The sequence below is a fragment of the Gossypium raimondii genome, chromosome 9 (genome assembly GCF_025698545.1).
Source record: "Gossypium raimondii isolate GPD5lz chromosome 9, ASM2569854v1, whole genome shotgun sequence".
In the NCBI taxonomy this organism is placed as follows: domain Eukaryota; kingdom Viridiplantae; phylum Streptophyta; class Magnoliopsida; order Malvales; family Malvaceae; genus Gossypium; species Gossypium raimondii.
In genome coordinates, this window is record NC_068573.1 from 48,574,388 (window position 1) to 48,601,567 (window position 27,180).

At 27.5% G+C, this 27,180-nt stretch overlaps 2 protein-coding genes and 2 long non-coding RNA genes across 6 annotated transcripts; 2 read left to right on the top strand and 2 right to left on the bottom strand.

Moving 5' to 3' along the window:
* Positions 1–61: 61 nt before the first annotated feature.
* On the bottom strand, positions 62–1,401 carry LOC105800661 (myb-related protein 305). 2 transcript variants are annotated; one of them, XM_052620633.1, is made up of 3 exons: positions 1,170–1,401; positions 885–1,002; positions 62–772 (listed from the first exon to the last, which is right to left on the bottom strand). In XM_052620633.1, the coding sequence occupies exons 1-3, from the start codon at positions 1,321–1,323 to the stop codon at positions 271–273; spliced, it is 774 nt and encodes a 257-aa protein (XP_052476593.1). In that variant the 5' UTR covers positions 1,324–1,401; the 3' UTR covers positions 62–270. The 2 variants fall into 2 exon arrangements, with proteins under 2 accessions (XP_052476593.1, XP_012487368.1); XM_012631914.2 differs by having other exon boundaries at positions 873–1,002.
* LOC128032464 (uncharacterized) lies at positions 329–873 on the top strand. Its single transcript, XR_008188637.1, has 2 exons — positions 329–477; positions 625–873. It is a non-coding gene; the product is annotated as an uncharacterized LOC128032464 (long non-coding RNA).
* Positions 1,402–2,564: 1,163 nt separating the features above from the next.
* Positions 2,565–3,642, bottom strand: LOC128032462 (MYB-like transcription factor EOBII). Its single transcript, XM_052620635.1, has 3 exons — positions 3,502–3,642; positions 3,205–3,334; positions 2,565–3,104 (listed from the first exon to the last, which is right to left on the bottom strand). Exons 1-3 carry the CDS (start codon positions 3,638–3,640, stop codon positions 2,603–2,605), a joined length of 771 nt encoding a protein of 256 aa, XP_052476595.1. The 5' UTR covers positions 3,641–3,642; the 3' UTR covers positions 2,565–2,602.
* Positions 2,661–11,526, top strand: LOC128032463 (uncharacterized). Of its 2 annotated transcripts, XR_008188636.1 has the most exons (3): positions 2,661–2,809; positions 2,957–3,078; positions 11,350–11,526. It is a non-coding gene; the product is annotated as an uncharacterized LOC128032463 (long non-coding RNA). The 2 variants fall into 2 exon arrangements; XR_008188635.1 differs by lacking the exon at positions 11,350–11,526 and having other exon boundaries at positions 2,957–3,205.
* Positions 11,527–27,180: the final 15,654 nt, after the last annotated feature.

The following is a 27,180-nucleotide window of genomic DNA, read 5'->3' on the forward strand; positions in this document are numbered from 1 at the left end:
TTTTATATGCAATGAATAATAATTTCATTATAAATATATCTAATACGTTATGACTGTGTCATAATCTAAAAATAAAAATTTTTAATTGATCACACCATAAAATTTTCATACAACATTGTTGCTCGGATTCTTCAATTTCATTGAAGTACTTTTGTCAGACACTTATCTCCGACGTAACATGAAAAAACTTAAAACAAAACTAACCATACTCATATCCAACACTCTATCCGAATCTGAAAAAGTTATTCATTTATGTTAAATCAAAGAAAATTAGCAGAAAGGGGTGGCTAAATTGTGCAAACTAGCTTTGCTCGTTGCACATGCAGCACTGAAATTCCCATTGAAATCATCATCCAAGTTCCATAAACCGTCCCAAAGAAATTCCTCGTTCGATGTATCGCTGCTCGAAACATTGCCATCGATTATCATGGGATAAACGAAGCCTTGTTCTTGATCCGTCGTGCTGTTGTGGTTGAGGTACGAATTAGTAGTACCCATAGTTTCTTGCCTACTCATCTGTGGCACATACGGAACTTTATGTTCCGTTTCATCGAGCAAAGACATGATCCTTTTCATGTCTAATTGGTTTTGTTGTTGTTGATATTGTTGTTGCTGTTGTTGCAGGATTTGTTGCTGTTGAAATTGTTGCCTTTTAAGTATTCGAGCTTTTGCCTTAATGGAGTTATCAGGCTTTTTCTTGAAATGGGTCCTCCAGTAGTTCTTGATCTCATTATCAGTTCTTCCAGGTAAGCTTCTTGCAATTGTTGACCACCTGATGAATGTGTTTCGTTGATTTGTTTCAAGTTCTTTAATTACACGAATCAAAACAGAAAAAAACCCAAAGTTTTTATAGAATCAGATCATTGATTTACCTGTTTCCCCACCTTGCATGTAGTTCAAGAATTATACTCTCTTCATGTGGTGTTATTTGGCCTCTTTTAAGGTCTGGCCTTAAATAATTCACCCACCTTAGCCTACAACTCTTTCCATTCCTTTTTAACCCTGTCCAAACAGCAAAGAATATATGTTTATTTCATACATAAAAAACATGTCTAGCTCAATGCAATTATAATGTTTGAACTCGACACCTAATCTAAGTTGGTTCAAAATCCAAATCCTAAAATCTATTATCGTTCATTTCCCGATTCGAGACTATGAATTTTGCTTACCCGCAAGCTTGGCAACAGAGTTCCATCTACCTTCACCATGTAACTTGACATATTCAATAAGAAGCTTATCTTCTTCAGCTGTCCAAGGACCTTTCCTCCAGCTTTCTTCCATAATACTCCAACCAAAGTGTCTAGCCATTAGTGCCCAAGACATGTAAAAACAAAGAGAAAAAGCTATATAACCTAAGATAAAAATGCTTTTAAGGTAAAAAAGAATCGTCTTTTACCTTTATTTTTCTAGCAAATTCTGTGCCATATTGGGTTTAGTGTGTCACATATTTATATATGCACTAAAGAAGCCTTTTGCTTCAACCCTCCCATCAGTCGTTTTCAAAATCATCCCTATCTTTCTATTTTTTTCCCCTCTTTTTCTTTCTCTTGTGTACAGTTAATCTCTAATATGTAAGAGATAAATATTAAAATTATACACGAGTTTTGATATAATTTATAATGTTATACATCAATTTTAATTTGGTATATTTATATACATTAAATTTTAACTTTAATTCAATTTTCACATTGCTTTAATCTTATTATTTATGTGGCACAATTTTCCGTTAATTCTGTGTAAATTGTTGACATGGATTTTATTTTGTTAAAACAAACAAACAAATTTAAATTATTTTCATCTAGATTAAGAAAAGATTTTGGGGAGAAACAAGAAATCATTTTCCCAAGTGTGTTTATTTTTAATCTAGATGAAAATAATTTAAAGTTATTTATTTTTAACATAATAAAATAACATGTTAGCAATTTACACATGACTTAGCAATAAATTGTGCATCACAGAGAACGAGATTAGTGAAATATGAAAATTGAACCATAATTAAAGTTTGATGCATATAAATGCATCAAATTAATATTGATATATAACATTACAAATTATATCAAAGTTCATGTATGATTTTGACATTTATTCCTTTATCTAATACTTATATAACATTAAATATAGTTAAAATTATTTATACATTTTACATAAAATTTTGTTGAAATAAAAAAAATATTTGATAATTTCCTGCTTTAATTAGTATTCAGTTGATAGGTAACACAAATATTCCTTGTTCATGGTCTTTTCATACTTAGAAAAGGGATTTTGAAATTTGTATGAGGCTATTAAGGTCATTATGATTGAATTGCAAGGGACAAGTGAGAATGTCAAGGCATTGGGTGACATGTTCTAATTGAAGACCTTTATCTAATTTATCTAATACGTTATGACTGTGTCATAATCTAAAATAAAAATTTTAATTGATCACACCATAAAATTTTCATACAACATTGTTGCTCGGATTCTTCAATTTCATTGAAGTACTTTTGTCAGACACTTATCTCCGACGTAACATGAAAAAACTTAAAACAAAACTAACCATACTCATATCCAACACTCTATCCGAATCTGAAAAAGTTATTCATTTATGTTAAATCAAAGAAAATTAGCAGAAAGGGGTGGCTAAATTGTGCAAACTAGCTTTGCTCGTTGCACATGCAGCACTGAAATTCCCATTGAAATCATCATCCAAGTTCCATAAACCGTCCCAAAGAAATTCCTCGTTCGATGTATCGCTGCTCGAAACATTGCCATCGATTATCATGGGATAAACGAAGCCTTGTTCTTGATCCGTCGTGCTGTTGTGGTTGAGGTACGAATTAGTAGTACCCATAGTTTCTTGCCTACTCATCTGTGGCACATACGGAACTTTATGTTCCGTTTCATCGAGCAAAGACATGATCCTTTTCATGTCTAATTGGTTTTGTTGTTGTTGATATTGTTGTTGCTGTTGTTGCAGGATTTGTTGCTGTTGAAATTGTTGCCTTTTAAGTATTCGAGCTTTTGCCTTAATGGAGTTATCAGGCTTTTTCTTGAAATGGGTCCTCCAGTAGTTCTTGATCTCATTATCAGTTCTTCCAGGTAAGCTTCTTGCAATTGTTGACCACCTGATGAATGTGTTTCGTTGATTTGTTTCAAGTTCTTTAATTACACGAATCAAAACAGAAAAAAACCCAAAGTTTTTATAGAATCAGATCATTGATTTACCTGTTTCCCCACCTTGCATGTAGTTCAAGAATTATACTCTCTTCATGTGGTGTTATTTGGCCTCTTTTAAGGTCTGGCCTTAAATAATTCACCCACCTTAGCCTACAACTCTTTCCATTCCTTTTTAACCCTGTCCAAACAGCAAAGAATATATGTTTATTTCATACATAAAAAACATGTCTAGCTCAATGCAATTATAATGTTTGAACTCGACACCTAATCTAAGTTGGTTCAAAATCCAAATCCTAAAATCTATTATCGTTCATTTCCCGATTCGAGACTATGAATTTTGCTTACCCGCAAGCTTGGCAACAGAGTTCCATCTACCTTCACCATGTAACTTGACATATTCAATAAGAAGCTTATCTTCTTCAGCTGTCCAAGGACCTTTCCTCCAGCTTTCTTCCATAATACTCCAACCAAAGTGTCTAGCCATTAGTGCCCAAGACATGTAAAACAAAGAGAAAAGCTATATAACCTAAGATAAAATGCTTTTAAGGTAAAAAGAATCGTCTTTTACCTTTATTTTTCTAGCAAATTCTGTGCCATATTGGGTTTAGTGTGTCACATATTTATATATGCACTAAAGAAGCCTTTTGCTTCAACCCTCCCATCAGTCGTTTTCAAAATCATCCCTATCTTTCTATTTTTTCCCTCTTTTCTTTCTCTTGTGTACAGTTAATCTCTAATATGTAAGAGATAAATATTAAAATTATACACGAGTTTTGATATAATTTATAATGTTATACATCAATTTTAATTTGGTATATTTATATACATTAAATTTTAACTTTAATTCAATTTTCACATTGCTTTAATCTTATTATTTATGTGGCACAATTTTCCGTTAATTCTGTAAATTGTTGACATGGATTTTATTTTGTTAAAACAAACAAACAAATTTAAATTATTTTCATCTAGATTAAGAAAAGATTTTGGGGAGAAACAAGAAATCATTTTCCCAAGTGTGTTTATTTTTAATCTAGATGAAAATAATTTAAAGTTATTTATTTTTAACATAATAAAATAACATGTTAGCAATTTACACATGACTTAGCAATAAATTGTGCATCACGAGAACGAGATTAGTGAAATATGAAAATTGAACCATAATTAAAGTTTGATGCATATAAATGCATCAAATTAATATTGATATATAACATTACAAATTATATCAAAGTTCATGTATGATTTTGACATTTATTCCTTTATCTAATACTTATATAACATTAAATATAGTTAAAATTATTTATACATTTTACATAAAATTTTGTTGAAATAAAAAAAATATTTGATAATTTCCTGCTTTAATTAGTATTCAGTTGATAGGTAACACAAATATTCCTTGTTCATGGTCTTTTCATACTTAGAAAAGGGATTTTGAAATTTGTATGAGGCTATTAAGGTCATTATGATTGAATTGCAAGGGACAAGTGAGAATGTCAAGGCATTGGGTGACATGTTCTAATTGAAGACCTTTATCTAATTAGCATAAATATTTATTTGATGCTAAGGACTTGAAAAGGGACAAAAGGAAACAGAAATCCCATAGCTTTATGCCACATATAAACTAGGGCTTATGCATATTGACACTAGTCATATGTAGCTTTTATAAAAAAGCATAATAATCTAAGCAAGAAATACATATATAAAATATATAGGACAAATGGAAGAAAAAAGAGTGATTATTATAAAGTGGGTGGCTAATTTTTTTACATGAAAATTACTAGGTAACCAATGAAAATTCCCCAAGTGTTGGATTTGCTTACTTCTTAAGGAGATTCATCCAAGTAATCTCCATTAAATCTTAATTAACTATAATTTGTTGGATTCCATATTGGGTATTTTTCATTAAAATAATCAAACTTTTTTGATGTTTTATGAATTGTCACCATGGACAGGTGTTATGTTCTAGATTTGTTGTCTAGAAAGACACCGTCGATTTGTGCCATTGGATGCATTGAAAATTCCCATGTGCCCCCTCTTTAAATTCAATCTTTGAATAGTCACTCAAACGAATATAATTAATTAAATAATCTGATAAATATCTATAAAAAAAATTGGTTTAACATTTCATAATTGGGGTGAAAAGACGTGGGAAAACCCACTTATCTTAGTTGAACTACAACAGCGGTGTGAGATTTTGGATAGAGATTTTCAATTATACTTGATTATAATTTTTTTTTTGTGTTAAAGAGAATAAAAATATTAAGAATTATTTTGAATTATATCATTATGCTTTAATTAGATAGAACTTTATTCTTAGCTTTTGAAAAGAATTGTCCTAAAATTACACAAAAGTTGTCAAGATCTAAAATTAAAATTCAGTAGTAAAATTCAATCATAATTAAAACAGGGTTGAGAATCATGTGTAATTTAGTGGAAGAAAATTTATTCATGTTTTAAACGTGATGTATATAAAACAAATTATCAATGACGATTAATTATAAAAATAATTATTTATTTTTGTGTTTCCCGAAAGAACAAATAATATAATTACAAAAAAAAATCAATATTAAAAAATGGCATTTTTAGTATTTCGTAAAAAATATTTCCTCTGGCAGTGATTCAATTATTTAAGAAAAACCGAAAGGGTCTTAGTTATTGACAACTTAAAGCATTATACCAAACAAAATAATACAATTTCAACTTTGTACCACCAAACAAGTTTGAAGGTCGAAAGATCATAGACCAATACCAGTGTCTTTGACCATCCCATTATTATTAACAACTTCAAGGAACAATTTTATTTTATTTTTTAAATAGTATTTTCAAAGTTTTGGTGGTTTGTTGTAATTTTTATAAGTTTTTGGATAACTTCACAGGCTTTGCAAGAATTGTTTTATAAATTTAAATCGGTCCTAATTATCATTTTAAAATAAAAGATATTTGACTTTTTGTAAAAGTTGAGGTTTTGGGCTTTTGAACATTCAGGTTCGATTTACGGGGTAACTCCAAGGGACTGGCACAGACATCGACCTCAAGAAAATCTCATTTTTAGCCTTTTAAAATTTTTAAAACAGTAAAGTAGTACATTATAAAATTACATTTTGACTCCCAAAAATATTAAAATTATGATTTAGTCATTTAAAAAATTATAAAAATAGAAGTTATTAAAACGAAGAAATTATATTTAAACTCTCATAAAAATATAATTCTCATCATGAATATTTACGTAAGTGCATAACTTCAGTCTAAATTTTATTATGGTTTAAATTCTCACCGTGTGATACCTGTTGAGATTTATTCTAATTTAGATTAAAAATATTTTAATTAATTATACGAATGCATTGATTATAATTATATATCCGATTGCATATTATATTGATTTTAGTTATAGTTATTCGATACAATAACTTATAATTGCAAATTGTAATCATTACATATTACTCCTTTCATCTTGCAAGTGTAAAGGCTGCATGTGACCAATTTTTTAGGATAGGTAACAACAGTGCCATAGAATAGCTGCACCCCACTTGTCACGTTATCCCTATATTTTATTTAATTAAATCCAGATTATCCACTAATAATACGTGATTAGTACGGATTTTCTCACACACAAAAATTAAAGGGGGTGAACTTGAAAGCCTACCTAAAGATTTGAACTTTACTGCTTAACCTTTGTTTAACAGCTAAGCATTTGCGCATTAATTAATGTTTTAATTAATTAATAATTAATTTTGCCTTTAGAAAGGGGTAAAAGTGTAAGATTATTGTGATTCACTATTTCTTCATGTCTTTTCAAAGTAGATTACTAAGATTAGATTTGCGGTGTTATTTAATTAAGAAAATCTTTAATTAAACTAATCCCCTTTTGTTTTCTTCTTAATTGGAAGGGAATGTGTGTTTTTTTTAAAGCTCATATTTTTTCTAGAAACCCTAACATTTGGGAATTCATTTCACCTAAATTCAATCAAATTAATTTTTTAGTTTCTCCATTTATTTGATTTGAAAATTAAAGTTTAATTGATCTTAATAGATTTATGTTAATTTTGAATGTGACATTTTAATATCCGAATGTGTGAATTAAAAATCAAACTCCAATTGATAATATATTTTCAAATCTAACAAAAAATTATTTAACAATGTTATTAATTGGACTTTAATTTTTAAAACAAATAAGATAAAATATTAAATTCTTAAAAAAAGCAAAAGATTAAATTTCTAAAGTTGAAAAAGTGCAAAGATTGTTAGCATAATAATTAAACCTTAACAAGAACTTAGGTAGAAATTAAAGTAGCAGAAATCAACTACGTCAACATAGCTCTAATGGGAGTTCATCCTAGTTTCGAGTTGCTGAAGATCAGCCAACAACAATACTTGAACACTCGTTGGAGGCTCTGTAAAAGTGCAAATCATGTTTAAATCTCTAATAGTCATCTTTGCCAAGCAATTCGCAACATTATTTTGTTCCCTTGGAATATGTCGGAATTAAACTTGCCAACAGTTCACAAGTAATGGATGAGTCGTACTTTTGAAAGGCTATTATCCACTGCATAACCATTGTTGATAGTATCAATAAGAATGACATTGTCACTTTCCATTTCAACATATCATTATTATTGATGATCAAGTATCAAAAGTTCAATTTCATGAACGACAATGATTAAACTTTAATTAATCTAAATGGTTAATATAATCTATTAGAGTACACATGTTAACTATTCATTGAGTCAAATAATGTCGTTGGTTTAGGCATCAAATGATATATTAATTTTTTTAATTTAGTTGTCAAAGGAAAAAAAGTTTAAAATTAATTTATTTTAATATTTCTTTTTCCTTAAGATTTTGAGTGTTTCCCAATTGAAGATTTTTAATGCAACACTTTCGGCTGAGTCATGAGTTCACTAGAAGTGGGTTCAATTATTAAATGTTTCTAAGATTTAAAGCTTTTGATTTTGATGAGATACATTTAATTTGATTGTCTTTGGGATTAAAAACTGATAAGAGTGGTATGACCCAAATTTTAAGAGATTGTTTGCAAGTCAAGTTAAACAAAATATATTTTTTAGAAGATTTAGCATTTATTAGTATAATATATTTAACATTTATTAGCATAGTTTATTTGACTTACTAATTTAGCCTATAAATAGGTTCTTTTACAACATTAGAAAACACACATTAGAGATTAGAACTCATAACACATTTAGAGAATTTTGTGTTTACGTTTTAAGTGTTATTTGTTTTCGGGTTTTTCGGGTTTAGTTTTTATCTTCATCTTTTGTACTCTTCGTTCTTTTGCCATTATAATAAATTTATCTTTGCCGTGATTTTTGTCCTCTTTGGAGGGGTTTTCCATGTTGAATTTGTGTGTTTAATTTCTCAATTTATTCTGCTATTTTTTTACTTATTGCTTAATCGATCGATCCGACAATAACCAAAAGAATACTTGAATTAGTATGATTCTCTACATCTAGATTTTATGATGTTATCTAAGTTAAAGATTTATAGCAAATATAGAAGTGTATATGTATTTAAAGAGATTATAAGTAAATTTATTGTAGATTGAGTTTTAGTTTGATTGATATAGGTCTTGGAAGACATGGAATTGAGTCTGTTGAGCGTTTTATTCTCCTATTTATGAGTTGGGGAAAGACGTGTAGTTCTAGACATTGTGTTAAAAGAATTTATATAATTAAAACCTACAATAAATTGTAAAAAAACCAATTTTTTATTATTTTGAAATACAACAATCAACCGCTAAAATATATACTTTACCCATCAAAATAACATTGGTACCTTTTAATTTTGGAAAAAACTCTAATATTAATATATAATTTGTAGTTATATTTTATTTAAAAGAATCCATCAAACTAGTTAATAAGGTATTGGTGATGTTTACAATTGATGTTTTGAGATTTTGAGTATTAAAATTTAAGACGACGATGCGTGAATGTTATGTATAATAATATTGTTTGAATTGGAACAAATTAGTTGGTCGGATGGGTTGGATTGAGAATCAATTGGACTATCAATTTGATGAGAGATAAAAACTTGATTGATCCACAAACTGGTATGGATCAATTGAGTTAGTCTAAAAAATTGATTCAACTGTTTCTTATATATTTTTTATTTTAAACTTTTGATGATTTATTTGTTTCGAATGACCCAAACTAATTGAACTGGGAACTAGTGGTCTAACCAGTTCGACCACCAATCTAATTTCAAAAACATTGACGTATGGGTTTCCTACTAGAATATTTTGGATTTAAATCTTACCCTAGATGAGTACTCAATCTATTATATTTTGTGTTTAGTCTATTCCAAACATATATTCTATATTATTTGTGATTTATATGGTAATTGTTATTTTCCAAATAATTAAACTTCTAAACTCATTCACAATAAATAAAAAGTCCATCTATCTAATTCCAAATATATTTTAAAAATATAGTACTAAATTTGTGTACTTCAACAAAATTGAAAAATAAAATGACTTGAAAGGTTTAAGTAAAAATAATAAATAAATATACTAACGTGATTAACATTCTCCACTTCCAAATGAATATCTTCCATCAAATTTTGAGTTATTTTCCTTTTTAATGGAATTTTTTGTTCGAGTTATTTTATATTAATAGATTTATGTTAATTTTGAATGTGACATTTTAATATCCGAATGTGTGAATTAAAAATCAAACTCCAATTGATAATATATTTTCAAATCTAACAAAAAATTATTTAACAATGTTATTAATTGGACTTTAATTTTAAAACAAATAAGATAAAATATTAAATTCTTAAAAAAAGCAAAAGATTAAATTTCTAAAGTTGAAAAAGTGCAAAGATTGTTAGCATAATAATTAAACCTTAACAAGAACTTAGGTAGAAATTAAAGTAGCAGAAATCAACTACGTCAACATAGCTCTAATGGGAGTTCATCCTAGTTTCGAGTTGCTGAAGATCAGCCAACAACAATACTTGAACACTCGTTGGAGGCTCTGTAAAAGTGCAAATCATGTTTAAATCTCTAATAGTCATCTTTGCCAAGCAATTCGCAACATTATTTTGTTCCCTTGGAATATGTCGGAATTAAACTTGCCAACAGTTCACAAGTAATGGATGAGTCGTACTTTTGAAAGGCTATTATCCATGCATAACCATTGTTGATAGTATCAATAAGAATGACATTGTCACTTTCCATTTCAACATATCATTATTATTGATGATCAAGTATCAAAAGTTCAATTTCATGAACGACAATGATTAAACTTTAATTAATCTAAATGGTTAATATAATCTATTAGAGTACACATGTTAACTATTCATTGAGTCAAATAATGTCGTTGGTTTAGGCATCAAATGATATATTAATTTTTTTTTAATTTAGTTGTCAAAGGGAAAAAAAGTTTAAAATTAATTTATTTTAATATTTCTTTTTCCTTAAGATTTTGAGTGTTTCCCAATTGAAGATTTTTAATGCAACACTTTCGGCTGAGTCATGAGTTCACTAGAAGTGGGTTCAATTATTAAATGTTTCTAAGATTTAAAGCTTTTGATTTTGATGAGATACATTTAATTTGATTGTCTTTTGGGATTAAAAAACTGATAAGAGTGGTATGACCCAAATTTTAAGAGATTGTTTGCAAGTCAAGTTAAACAAAATATATTTTTTTAGAAGATTTAGCATTTATTAGTATAATATATTTAACATTTATTAGCATAGTTTATTTGACTTACTAATTTAGCCTATAAATAGGTTCTTTTACAACATTAGAAAACACGCACATTAGAGATTAGAACTCATAACACATTTAGAGAATTTTGTGTTTACGTTTTAAGTGTTATTTGTTTTCGGGTTTTTCGGGGTTTAGTTTTTTATCTTCATCTTTTGTACTCTTCGTTCTTTTGCCATTATAATAAATTTATCTTTGCCCGTGATTTTTTGTCCTCTTTGGAGGGGGTTTTCCATGTTGAATTTGTGTGTTTAATTTCTCAATTTATTCTGCTATTTTTTTTTTACTTATTGCTTAATCGGGTCGATCCTGACAATAACCAAAAGAATACTTGAATTAGTATGATTCTCTACATCTAGATTTTATGATGTTATCTAAGTTAAAGATTTATAGCAAATATAGAAGTGTATATGTATTTAAAGAGATTATAAGTAAATTTATTGTAGATTGAGTTTTAGTTTGATTGATATAGGTGCTGGAAGACATGGAATTGAGTGCGCTGAAGCGTTTTATTCTCCTATTTATGAGTTGGGGAAAGACTGTGTAGTTCTAGACATTGTGTTAAAAAGAATTTATATAATTAAAACCTACAATAAATTGTAAAAAAAAAACCAATTTTTTTATTATTTTGAAATACAACAATCAACCGCTAAAATATATACTTTACCCATCAAAATAACATTGGTACCTTTTAATTTTGGAAAAAACTCTAATATTAATATATAATTTGTAGTTATATTTTATTTAAAAGAATCCATCAAACTAGTTAATAAGGTATTGGTGATGTTTACAATTGATGTTTTGAGATTTTGAGTATTAAAATTTAAGACGAATGCGTGAATGTTATGTATAATAATATTGTTTGAATTGGAACAAATTAGTTGGTCGGATGGGTTGGATTGAGAATCAATTGGACTATCAATTTGATGAGAGATAAAACTTGATTGATCCACAAACCTGGTATGGATCAATTGAGTTAGTCTAAAAATTGATTCAACTGTTTCTTATATATTTTTATTTTAAACTTTTGATGATTTATTTGTTTGAATGACCCAAACTAATTGAATGGGAACTAGTGGTCTAACCATTCGACCACCAATCTAATTTCAAAAACATTGACGTATGGGTTTCCTACTAGAATATTTTGGATTTAAATCTTACCCTAGATGAGTACTCAATCTATTATATTTTGTGTTTAGTCTATTCCAAACATATATTCTATATTATTTGTGATTTATATGGTAATTGTTATTTTCCAAATAATTAAACTTCTAAACTCATTCACAATAAATAAAAAGTCCATCTATCTAATTCCAAATATATTTTAAAAATATAGTACTAAATTTGTGTACTTCAACAAAATTGAAAAATAAAATGACTTGAAAGGTTTAAGTAAAAATAATAAATAAATATACTAACGTGATTAACATTCTCCACTTCCAAATGAATATCTTCCATCAAATTTTGAGTTATTTTCCTTTTTAATGGAATTTTTTGTTCGAGTTATTTTATATTAATTTTATTTAATTGGTTTGTTTGTCAATTTTAAAATATTTTACATTTACAAGAATATTGAGAAATTAATAATTTTATATATAAAAGTACTTATTCTTTTATCATTATATTATATTTTAACTATTTTTATCTCATCTAATATTACTAAATTTATTTCATTTAGACAAAACAAATAATTCTAGAAGTAGAATGTTTCCCACATCTGGGATGATAGGATTATAAGGATCGTTAACAGTTAAGTACAAGAAGCATGATAGGTAATTTATTTATTTTCCCACTTTACTATCGATTCAGATTTTATCGTGTTCTAATTTATCCTTTCATTTTAAGGATTGAGAAATCATATATGCTCTTTTTAAGCAGAATGTCTAAAATCACCTATAGTCCCTTTCCAACCCATATATAAAAAGATAATGTACTTCAACACACCCAAACCCACGTCCTCCTACATTGACAATAATATCCATACCGATTGAGCTAAGACTCAATCGACAAAAATATATTAAATCTTAAAATTAAATTTTATGTTGAAATCCAATTTCTCTCCACCTAATAGGAGGAACTAAGTTAATTACTTAACAAAATATTATATTTGCAAAAAAAAATGCTAATTAAATTTTTTTTTCTAGCAGCCATATTAATAACCCTTGTGGCATATATATGATAATGTGATGAAAATTTGACTAAACATTATGGTAATTTTAATGTTTTCCACCCACATCCCTTTCATAACATTTTTCTCCATGACAATTATAACCAAAGTTGCTCCTCTTTTCTATTAGGGACTTAATTTTATTCCTTTTACAAAATAAATTACAAATTTCCGAATTAAATTTGTTCATGAATTGGATTAGGGACTTTTTTTTCTTTCTAATTTTATCTATTTCTCTCCAACATTAAATAATAAAATTGTATATTAATATTTTCTATTTTTATAATTAAATTTAAATAATTTCATTATTAAAAATAATTGGATCAAAACAAGCTTATTTAAATTACAAAAGATCTTATTAAAATCTCAACTCAAATATAATTAAGAAAAAAATTCAATCCTTAAATAAATCTAATATTGTCAAACATATATACACATTAAATTATAGCATATTTACGATGTGGGTGACATTTTTATGTATAATATATATAAAAATCATATAAAATTAAATACAATTTTAATTGAAATAACAAAATTAGAGCTTCACAATTCATGGTTGTTCAAGTTCAAATTTTATCAGATATGATTATTCTTATAAATTTATTTTAGATTTAAACTAATTTTACCCTCACAGTTATATTTAATATTTTATAAAAAAGAATACTTTTATCATTTCACTATTGAATTGCTATCACCTCAATCCGAGCTTAAGTATAGTATAAATAAAAAAACAAAAACATTCGCATAATTTATATTTATTGTTTTATAAAAGGAATATATATATATATATTATCATTTTTAACTGAGCTAATCTTTAATTAACTCGTAATTAATTAATAAATAAAAATAGTTAGGTAAACAAAAATATTCGAGTTGGTGATTATCCACGGTTGTATTTGTAGGGCAACATATCGACAAAATTGACTTAGAAATAATGAGTCTTTAAGGGTATATCCATTGACCCTATAACCTATCAATTTTATAGGCCGGTAAAAAGTAATTGATTATTAATTTGCTTAGCCCAATTAACTCCAATTTTAATCAAAATTAAACCAAAGAAAAAATAAATAAATTAGTCAAACTTAAATCTCACCTTTCTTTTTCCCATTTGACCACACCCATCTTTTATATCCCAAAAGGTGTGTTAGCCTAATGCCCCAATGGTGCCTTGTGTGGGCATAATTTGGATTTTGCGGACCTAACTTTGATGCTAAACATGTTTTTTGCATTTCATTTTCAATACTTTTTTAGGGTTTTTTTTTCTTAGTTATTATTGGGAAGGACCTAAACTTTGAAATGTCTAAACATGTTTTTTTGGTAATTCATTTTCAAGACTTTGGGTGTTGTTGTTGTTAAAGGTGTACTTATTTACTGTCCATATTTAATTTCAAAATGTTGATCATGAGGTTAAGCACATATTATGGTCCCAAAAATCCAACATGTTGTCTCTTTTTCTTGGTTTATTTGTTTAAATCTTACTTTATAACTATTTTTGTCTTACATAGTGTTTGGTAAATCTAATGAGGTCATAGAATTATTGGTTAAAGCGAATGTATGAAATCATAAAATTGCTTCAAAGGAAGATTAAGGTGTAAATTTATCATTATACTAATTTATAATTTGTAATTTTACCATTTGAAGCGAGGAAGGCCACTGTTAGCCTCCTATCTACGCCCTTAGCCCGGTCATTGAGTACTTGTGGTCGAGTTTTATTATTTACAACTGTGATGTATGGGTCTTTAGTCTCAACATGTACACATGTCATGGGTGGGTTTTGTCAGGTTCTTCCTAATTTTCGTTTAGTTCTTCAGATTATTGTGTTTTTAATTGATCTGTTTTAAGCTACAATAGATCATGTATATATGTGTAAATGTATTATACTTATGAATGTATTGTACTTATAATAGTAAAACTTTCAAAAAGAAAATATTTTAGCGCGATGGAAATTCGTTTATTTCATATCTGAGTTGTTGATTTCAAAAGGCTTAACATGTCCTGTGGTACTTGTTTTTAATACGGTATTTGTATTTTTTTGTCCAATATGGTACTTTAATTCGACAAAAAATTATACATCTTAATATAGCCAATCATAATGATGTTAACTTTTTGTGTTTAATTTGGATTTTATGGTTTATTTAATATTATTAATTTCGATTTTTTATTTTATTAATAGAATAAATTTAGTATTGATTGTGAATTTTTAAAATTTTAAAAATACAATCTAATAACAGTAATATTTTTAAATATTTAATTTTTTATCAATTTAATCTTAATTAAATCTTAAAGTCGATAATTTCAAGTACCAAAATAATCAAACATTAATGAAAAGTTTACTATATGATAAAATAAACTTGGTGAAAAAAATCTAATTTAATTTTCATATTCTCTTTCAAACAAATTAATTATTAATTATTGTAGATAAAAGAAATAATCTCACGCTTAAATCACACTTTTGGGGTGTTTGGCACTATCGACTGGAATCCAAACAATGTTCCCTTTCTTTTAGACAAATTCGATCATCAAAAAGAAAGAAACAATAATAAAGTTAATTACCAAAACCCTAATACTCCTAAAGATAAACTAATTAATTTTGTTCATCCTAATCTCTCATTCACAATATTAATTAAATAAATAAATGTAAGTGCTGGGTTCAAAGCTGTATTTTGACTTCCTAAGTATCTGTATTGCTTTCATATCCATATATATAAAAATAATTTCCCACGAGTGTACCAAGATTTTTCCTTTTTCTTTCTGTCTATTTTTGGATTCAAAAATCCGATATTTATATTACTATATATAAATATATCATGCCATCCATATTTCATTAACGGATCAGTGTTACGACTTACGAGTCGATCGGATACAAATTCAATTGAAAAATTAAATCATGAACCTATAATATAATAAATTTCAAAATTTTAACTATAAAAAATTATTTAATTTTTATAAAAATTTTATTTAAAATTATGGAATTTATAGGTTTAGTGTCCATTGGTCAATCCTTGAATATTGAGTTTATCCTTTATATGATTATCTCTTTTACACGCATCCCACACGAGTTGGGTAGGCAAATATTGCCATCATCCTTTAACAATAATCCACTTTTATTAGTATTATTATTATATATTTGTTGCTGTAATACCAAGCAAGAATTTTAAATATATAGAATTGAATGTTGCAGAGAAAGTCTCTTTTGCTTTCTTTCTTTTAATGTGAATAAGGGTGGAATCAAGTCTTCCATTAATATTATAGTTGAAATTGTTTTCTTTTTATGTACATAGATTTTATTGCACCATTTTCGTTTTCATATTTATATTTGTTTTAATTCTTATTGTATTTAATTTATTATGGACAATAACATATTATATCGACCAAAAAGCTCAAACTCGGGATGACAACATCATCAATTGTTCAGATAACATAGACAATCACCAAAAACTAAAATTCCAACCTAAGTTTGCTCATATATTTTGGAATCCATTACATGAGGCTCACTATTACAAATTTCCTGAAAAATATTAAAGATGTATGTAAAACCACCTTTTTGAAAAAACAAAAGAATTTAGTTGTCGACTTAAAATTAAAAAATTGGAGTCGCCCGATCTTTATTGAGGTGTGACCGGTTCACCTTAAAATAAAAATAGTTAGGTAAACAAAAATATTCGAGTTGGTGATTATCCACGGTTGTATTTGTAGGGCAACATATCGACAAAATTGACTTAGAAATAATGAGTCTTTAAGGGTATATCCATTGACCCTATAACCTATCAATTTTATAGGCCGGTAAAAAGTAATTGATTATTAATTTGCTTAGCCCAATTAACTCCAATTTTAATCAAAATTAAACCAAAGAAAAAATAAATAAATTAGTCAAACTTAAATCTCACCTTTCTTTTTCCCATTTGACCACACCCATCTTTTATATCCCAAAAGGTGTGTTAGCCTAATGCCCCAATGGTGCCTTGTGTGGGCATAATTTGGATTTTGCGGACCTAACTTTGATGCTAAACATGTTTTTTGCATTTCATTTTCAATACTTTTTTAGGGTTTTTTTTTCTTAGTTATTATTGGGAAGGACCTAAACTTTGAAATGTCTAAACATGTTTTTTTGGTAATTCATTTTCAAGACTTTGGGTGTTGTTGTTGTTAAAGGTGTACTTATTTACTGTCCATATTTAATTTCAAAATGTTGATCATGAGGTTAAGCACATATTATGGTCCCAAAAATCCAACATGTTGTCTCTTTTTCTTGGTTTATTTGTTTAAATCTTACTTTATAACTATTTTTGTCTTACATAGTGTTTGGTAAATCTAATGAGGTCATAGAATTATTGGTTAAAGCGAATGTATGAAATCATAAAATTGCTTCAAAGGAAGATTAAGGTGTAAATTTATCATTATACTAATTTATAATTTGTAATTTTACCATTTGAAGCAGGGAAGGCCACTGTTAGCCTCCTATCTACGCCCTTAGCCCTGGGTCATTGAGTACTTGTGGTCGAGTTTTATTATTTACAACTGTGATGTATGGGTCTTTAGTCTCAACATGTACACATGTCATGGGTGGGTTTTGTCAGGTTCTTCCTAATTTTCGTTTAGTTCTTCAGATTATTGTGTTTTTAATTGATCTGTTTTAAGCTACAATAGATCATGTATATATGTGTAAATGTATTATACTTATGAATGTATTGTACTTATAATAGTAAAACTTTCAAAAGAAAATATTTTAGCCGATGGAAATTCGTTTATTTCATATCTGAGTTGTTGATTTCAAAAGGCTTAACATGTCCTGTGGTACTTGTTTTAATACGGTATTTGTATTTTTTGTCCAATATGGTACTTTAATTCGACAAAAAATTATACATCTTAATATAGCCAATCATAATGATGTTAACTTTTTGTGTTTAATTTGGATTTTATGGTTTATTTAATATTATTAATTTCGATTTTTTTATTTTATTAATAGAATAAATTTAGTATTGATTGTGAATTTTAAAATTTTAAAATACAATCTAATAACAGTAATATTTTAAATATTTAATTTTTTATCAATTTAATCTTAATTAAATCTTAAAGTCGATAATTTCAAGTACCAAAATAATCAAACATTAATGAAAAGTTTACTATATGATAAAATAAACTTGGTGAAAAAAATCTAATTTAATTTTCATATTCTCTTTCAAACAAATTAATTATTAATTATTGTAGATAAAAGAAATAATCTCACGCTTAAATCACACTTTTGGGGTGTTTGGCACTATCGACTGGAATCAAACAATGTTCCTTTCTTTTAGACAAATTCGATCATCAAAAGAAAGAAACAATAATAAAGTTAATTACCAAAACCCTAATACTCCTAAAGATAAACTAATTAATTTTGTTCATCCTAATCTCTCATTCACAATATTAATTAAATAAATAAATGTAAGTGCTGGGTTCAAAGCTGTATTTTGACTTCCTAAGTATCTGTATTGCTTTCATATCCATATATATAAAATAATTTCCCACGAGTGTACCAAGATTTTCCTTTTTCTTTCTGTCTATTTTTGGATTCAAAAATCCGATATTTATATTACTATATATAAATATATCATGCCATCCATATTTCATTAACGGATCAGTGTTACGACTTACGAGTCGATCGGATACAAATTCAATTGAAAAATTAAATCATGAACCTATAATATAATAAATTTCAAAATTTTAACTATAAAAAATTATTTAATTTTTATAAAAATTTTATTTAAAATTATGGAATTTATAGGTTTAGTGTCCATTGGTCAATCCTTGAATATTGAGTTTATCCTTTATATGATTATCTCTTTTACACGCATCCCACACGAGTTGGGTAGGCAAATATTGCCATCATCCTTTAACAATAATCCACTTTTATTAGTATTATTATTATATATTTGTTGCTGTAATACCAAGCAAGAATTTTAAATATATAGAATTGAATGTTGCAGAGAAAGTCTCTTTTGCTTTCTTTCTTTTAATGTGAATAAGGGTGGAATCAAGTCTTCCATTAATATTATAGTTGAAATTGTTTTCTTTTATGTACATAGATTTTATTGCACCATTTTCGTTTTCATATTTATATTTGTTTTAATTCTTATTGTATTTAATTTATTATGGACAATAACATATTATATCGACCCAAAAAAGCTCAAACTCGGGATGACAACATCATCAATTGTTCAGATAACATAGACAATCACCAAAAACTAAAAATTCCAACCTAAGTTTGCTCATATATTTTGGAATCCATTACATGAGGCTCACTATTACAAATTTCCTGAAAAAATATTAAAGATGTATGTCGAAACCACCTTTTTTGAAAAAAACAAAAAGAATTTAGTTGTCGACTTAAAAATTAAAAAAAATTGGAGTCGCCGCCGATCTTTATTGAGGTGTGACCGGTTCACCTTAAAAGCGATTTTGGTCTGCGAGATTTTGAGAAAACAAGTTCGGGAGTCGTTTACGTACGAGGAAGGGTTAGCACCCTCGTAACGCCCAAAATTGGTACCGATTTGATTGTTGATGTCTTAATGTCGAAAATTTGAAAAGATTTTAAAACACGATCCTTTTAACTTGAATAAATTGAATTAAATAATAAGGCACTATTATTTCAAAGAAATAAAATGTCACATCCAGTAAGTTAGGGCGCAACATTTTTAATCTTCAAAATTAAGTTTATCATTAAAACCCATGCATTTTGAGAAGGGTATTTGGTTATTTGGGGTCAAATAAAAAAAATCAAAACCCAGTAAGCTAGGGTTCAATTTCCCAAAATTCCTAAATACTGAATATTGCCTTTATTTTGAAAATCCTTAATTCGAGGTAGCAAAATGTCATATCCAGTGAGTTAGGATCCAACATTTTGAAATCCCGAAAAACTTTTCTTTAGAATCTGTACGATTTTATTTAAAAAGGGATACTCGGATATCTAAATTTAACGAAAAGAATTTAAGCCCAATAAGTTAGGGCGCCATACTCTCGAAAATCGTGAACACCAAGTATTTTGAATATTTACGGAATAAAATGATTTTAATGCTTTAGTGAGGCGTATTCTTTAAAACAAATGTAATGTGATTGAATAATAACGTACGATCCCAAAAAAGGGGCAATTTATAAACAACATACACTAATGAATAATAAATAATCAATAGAAAAATACAAACAAGCATAGCAACAACAATTTCAACCATAGGTTATACAAATACCAATATCAATATTCAAAAATTAAATGAATTACTAATCAATTTTAAAGGATACACCAAAAAATCAATAGCAAGAAGGAAAATCACAATCAATAAATTATATCTATAAAAGTTTTAAAATAAACAATATATCTATAAGTCTTAAGAATATATTATAAATAAAATCATAAAATGTGTACCAACTATGTTAGACTCATAAAATATATATAAAATAATACATTATGAAATTAAATAAGGATATATGGAAAACTTAAAATAATACTACATAATAAAATAAAATAATGTATATAAAAGGTTAGGCAAATTGATAAAAAGAAAATAAAATACTACTACTAATAATAATAGTAATAATAATAATAATAATAATAATAATAATAATAATAAATTAATATTAAAGTAATTATTTTAGTAGCAAAAATAACAAAACAAATTACTAATTTGGAATTAAAACGGAAATTTAGGGGTAAAACGTGCAATAAAATGAAATGAAAAGGACCAAATTGAAATTCATTTAAAATCAGAGTGACTAGCACCAAAATTAAACGCACAAGTCCCATGTGGCAATCAAGTCAGATCATTGGAAACGGCGTCGCTTCGAACGTTCGTCTCCTCAACTGACAGAAGGACGAAATTGAAAGCAGGATCAAATTATGTGGCAAAATTAAAAAAAAAACAAAAAGGATTAAACTGAAGTAAATCAAAAAAAAGAAGGACCAAACACGCAAATAAGCCATTGAAACAAAACACGCAGATCCTCCCCGGGTCAAATCGGATCATCGGGTCACAAGGCTATACGACGTCGTTTTGAGGCCACTGAAACCGGCCACAAACGACGTCGTTTTACAGGCGTTATAAAAGACAGAAAATCTGCTAATCTATTCACTATTTCAGAATAAAAAAGGAAAAGAAAAAAAGATAAAAAAAAACCCTAAGGGTTTCGTTCCCTTCCCAAACGCCGCCCTTTGCCTCAACTCTGATTGCCAGAGGAGGACGCGAGTAGAGGCGGCCCGGCCCGACGGCTCGCCCGAAATATGGGAGGGTTTGGGTAAAAATATAGGCCCGAAATATGAGCTTGGGTAAAAAAACGAGACCCGTTTAGAAAACGGGCCGGGCATCGGGCACCACTTTAATTTTAAAATATTTTTAAAATACTTTTTATTATTTTTAAATTTTAAAATATTTTTAAAATACTTTTTTTAATTTTTAAAATAAACTTTTGGTATTTATTAAAAAATGGGCCGGGCCCGGGCTTATGCTTTTTTTTCCCGGGCCGGGCCTGAGAAAAATTTTCAGGCCCATATTTTGGGCTGGGCCGGAATTTTTTATGGGCCGGCCCAGCCCATGAGCACCTCTAGATGCGAGCTTCAACGGCACCGACGACAAGGTAAGATTCCCTCCATTCTTTATATTTTTCGCATATAAAATAAGAACAAATCGAAGAAAACACACAAAAAAAATAAAACCAAGTCGGACAATCACCTAAACGATGTATTCTTTTCTGTTTTTGAATTTTTTTTTATTGATTTCGTGTCTCTGTGTGTTTTACATTCAATCTTTTTTTTTGTAAAGAAAGGTCCCGAAACAATACAGCAAATGGGGTTTTATAACCCCGAAAATACATCAATTTCCTTCCGTTTTTATCCTATTTTTCTATTTGCTATTTTTGTTATTCCATGTTTGCTGTCGATTTTTGTTTTTTCTTTGTTTGTTTGTCCTCTGCAGGTACAGTCGTACGGAGGTGGTGGCGTGGCGGGCGTGGGAGGAGCGGACGTGTGTTGGCGTCGGCGGCTGAAGGGGGAGTTAGAAACCCTAGGATTTTTGTTTCCTGAAATGTAATGGGCTACTGGGTGTTGGGCTTGTTCAACCGGGTTGGGTTTAGGTTGGTATTTGAGGTTAGGGTAGAGTTGGGCCATTTGGGTTTTAAATGGATTAGTAGTTTTGTAAATGGACTGTTTTTATTGGGCTCTTAATTTATTTTTATTTATGCGGGCCCGGGCCAAAATTGGGCCTTACAATATATTCATGAATCGAGCCGGTTTTGAGTGGATCTTGGCATGATATTAGAACATTTTATTTTTGTTCAAGCTTGATTAGAAATATAGGCATTTTGCTTAAACATGTCCATATTTTTAAATGGTTAACACAAGTTTATTTCAAGCCCACTTATATTATTTTTAATTTGATATTTAATAATTTTATTTTATTTATTTATTTATTAAAAAGTTGCATATAATTATATTAAAAAAATTTAATGTTTACATTATAGATTTAATTTTTATGTATTATAAATTACATGATATATATAAAAACATTATAATCTTAAAAAGGACCGAGACTAAGCCTTAAATGTTCAAACTCGAGTACAATTCACAATTTAAACATGCTTAATTTTTTTGCCTAAACCTATTTTTCAAGCATAATCTTTTTTTCCTAACCCCTTTCAAATTTGAATGAGCTATCAGACTTGAATAAATAACTCAACCCATGAATAAATCTAGTTTAAATCAAATCGTTAACAAACACTGAAATTTTTACAAAAGAATAAGGATAATTGAATTTGGTTTTAACAAGTAATTTGAATTTTAAAATTTTTATACAATTAACTACCTATAATTAATTACGTGACCAATGAAATTTTTCGTGATTTTATTTGTATCCAAATAAAAATTTTAAAATTTTATAAATTGAAAAAAACTATTAATTTTTATATACATTTTGCATCGTTAGTATTCCATGGCACCACTGCAGTTAAGTCTCCATCATCATTTCTACATATGTCTCACCAAAGAAGGAAAAGATTGATAAACTGAAAATAGACATTATGATTCATTGTAATTTCCAGAAATTTTTGTCACACCAGTACAATTGTTTATGAACGTTGATTCGAATTTACAAGTGACAATCATGTGAAACATTTTAGATCAAGATTGATTTATCATATCATAAGACAAGATTCAAAAATAAGGTTGCAATGAATAAATTTATAGAAAAACTCTTACCGACTATTTCCGTAAGAAATTGTGTTGACTTTGAGCTATAGTTGCTTTGAAGAAAACCCTGGATCATTACGTTATAACAGATATTATCAGACAAACAATCATTATCTCTCATTCTCTTAAACAACTGGTATGCTTCATCTGACAATCCCTATTTACACAATTCATTAATCATTATGCAATATGTGTACACGCTAGGTTTTAGACCACTGACTGAGAGTTGACAAAATAACTCATTTGCAACTTTGGTATGCCCAGCTTTGCACAAGCCATCAATTATGATGGTATGAGAGATGATATCGAGTTGCAACACACTATTCCGCATTTCTTAAAAAAAAAATCATATCAATTTAAGTTCACCATTTTTGCATAAACCATCCAGCAAAATCGAATATATCACCAGATCTAGAACTTGTCAAGAAACAATAATCTTTTTCCAAAGTTCATATATATGCAGTTGAAACTCTCCCTAACCCATACACGCCTTGCATTAGAGTGTTGTATGTGACAACATCATATTTAATGTATTGCTTTCTCATTGTGTCAACAATATCTTCAACTTAAGAAATCAACATTTTCTTACAAAGCGCATCAATCAATATACTATATGTGACAATATTAGGCACGATGCCTTGCTTTGTCATTGTGCCAACGATATCTTCAGCTTTAGAAACCATCTCTAACTTGCAAAGAGTATCGATGAATATACTATACGTGACAACATTAGGCTTAATGCCTTGTTTTCTCTTATCTGTTTAAAATATTTTAAAATATTAAAAATTTAACACTTTATGATGTTTAAAATGTAATTCCAACGTCAGTGTTAGGTTCAATTTGATTTTATTAATTTTGGTTTTCGATTTTCTTTTCATGTGTTAAAAAAAAAGCCTGCCGAATTTTATTTTTTAATTAATTAATTTTTTGTGATAAAAATATTTTATATTGAATTAATGGAAATAAGTTTAAAAATTATAAAATTCTATTAAAGAAAAGTTAAAATAGATGAAATGAGCCGATTTGAACCGGTGCAATTTGGTTGGATTCAATTTTTGGAATTGGGTTCGTTTTATAAAAACTAAAATATTATATAGTAATCGATTTTTTAAAATTAAATTGTTATCTAAATCAAATTAAATTAAAAGTTGAATCGGTGAGTGTTAATTGATAATTCAAATTTTATATGGATAATTGTTTGCCATCCAAATTGGATTGCAAAAAATTGGTGATTAAGAACTAACCCTAGAACAAATTCTAGGGTAAACAGCAATCATAACCTTTTTTTTTAATCTAAATTAATATTATATATATTGGTAATTGATGGGCTTTAATCCAAACCAAATGCAGATCACGAACCGAGCCCTCAACTTATGACTTTCTTTGGGTCCATTGGCTCACAACTAATTATTGATGTTTATCATATACGTGGCTCCGTCCGTACATGCATTTGAATCAATTTGTTAATTTAGTTGATTCAGTTAAATAAATTATTAAAAATTAAAATTTTGATTTAATCGATTCTTAAATTAATTAATTCAATACTTTTTATTTTAAATCGATATCCAATGAATTCTCATCTAGTATGATTGAAGCAACCTTGCTTGTATTTACCAATACATATATGTTTCTATGTACTATTTTGAATTTATAAATGTTTTTGAAAAAGTAATATATAATATATATTAGATTTTTATATTTTTCAAAAAGTATTAGTATTTTATATATACAGTTACTTCTTTTTGAAAATACCTTATTTATCAAAACTATTTTTAATTAATTTTGGTCTATAAATAGTAAAGGGATAAATTTCAAAACTATCGTTAACTTTGAACAAATGTGCATTGTTATACATGAACTTTAATTTTATACATTTTTTACATGAGGTTTTCATTTGATTCAATTTTCATAAATCGATTACGATTATCGTTATAGAACCATTTTACGTTTACATATTGTACACACAAATAATTATATTTATCTAATATGTGTATAAATTGATGTATTTATTTCTTTAAATATGAATAGTTGAATCAAAAGTAAAGTTTCATGCATACCTTGGAACCACGCTTAAAGTTTTAAGTATATAGTTACACGAATCAAAACTCACGTATCAAATTGTGCATTAAACCAAAATTAATGTGTAGTTTTGAGATTTGTGTTAATAATAAATTAAAATATATTGAATAAGAGTAAAACGGATGGATTTATAAATTAAATAATTAAAATAATTTGGCCCTAAGCCCAAGACTTAGTTTAATTTAATGTTTTAAGGGTTTTTTTTTTTACTTTATTCTATATAGAAAAGCCAAGCCATCAAGTATATGTATAAATGGGTCACATTCGAACATAAATAGTAAAATAAATATGAAAAATAATAAATATATATTTTAGTTAATACAGGTAAAATAACTTCAAATATATTTGCACATATGCCGTAATTAGATTAGAAGTGTACATAATTTGAATTTACTCATTTAAGTTTATATTTTTTTAACTTAGGGCCAATTTGATTCGTTTTATCATTTAGAAATAATAAAAATATAAAATAATTTTATAATAATATTTATCAATCTTATAATTAAGTTTACTTTTTTATATTTTAAATAAAAAATAAATCGTTTAAATAAATTAAATTCGAGCCTAAAATGGTATGAAACAACCTCGACCCAAACGGTTACACCTTCACCTCCAAATGATACAAGTGTCATAAACTGACATATAATAGAAAAGTGAATAAAATGACTAATGAAAAGCCTTAATTGGAATAATAATATAATTTGAGGACTTAATTATAACATTTCAAACTTAAAAGATCATTTTAGAATTGAGCTATAGTTTAGAAAGAGTATGTTGCAATTAACCCTAAAATTGTATAGTGTTAGGTTCAATTTGATTTTATTAATTTTGGTTTTCGATTTTCTTTTCATGTGTTAAAAAAAGCCTGCCGAATTTTATTTTTTAATTAATTAATTTTTTGTGATAAAAATATTTTATATTGAATTAATGGAAATAAGTTTAAAAATTATAAAATTCTATTAAAGAAAAGTTAAAATAGATGAAATGAGCCGATTTGAACCGGTGCAATTTGGTTGGATTCAATTTTTGGAATTGGGTTCGTTTTATAAAAACTAAAATATTATATAGTAATCGATTTTTTAAAATTAAATTGTTATCTAAATCAAATTAAATTAAAAGTTGAATCGGTGAGTGTTAATTGATAATTCAAATTTTATATGGATAATTGTTTGCCATCCAAATTGGATTGCAAAAAAATTGGGTGATTAAGAACTAACCCTAGAACAAATTCTAGGGTAAACAGCAATCATAACCTTTTTTTTTTTAATCTAAATTAATATTATATATATTGGTAATTGATGGGCTTTAATCCAAACCAAATGCAGATCACGAACCGAGCCCTCAACTTATGACTTTCTTTGGGTCCATTGGCTCACAACTAATTATTGATGTTTATCATATACGTGGCTCCGTCCGTACATGCATTTGAATCAATTTGTTAATTTAGTTGATTCAGTTAAATAAATTATTAAAAAATTAAAATTTTGATTTAATCGATTCTTAAATTAATTAATTCAATACTTTTTATTTTAAATCGATATCCAATGAATTCTCATCTAGTATGATTGAAGCAACCTTGCTTGTATTTACCAATACATATATGTTTCTATGTACTATTTTGAATTTATAAATGTTTTTGAAAAAGTAATATATAATATATATTAGATTTTATATTTTTCAAAAAGTATTAGTATTTTATATATACAGTTACTTCTTTTTGAAAATACCTTATTTATCAAAACTATTTTTAATTAATTTTGGTCTATAAATAGTAAAGGGATAAATTTCAAAACTATCGTTAACTTTGAACAAATGTGCATTGTTATACATGAACTTTAATTTTATAC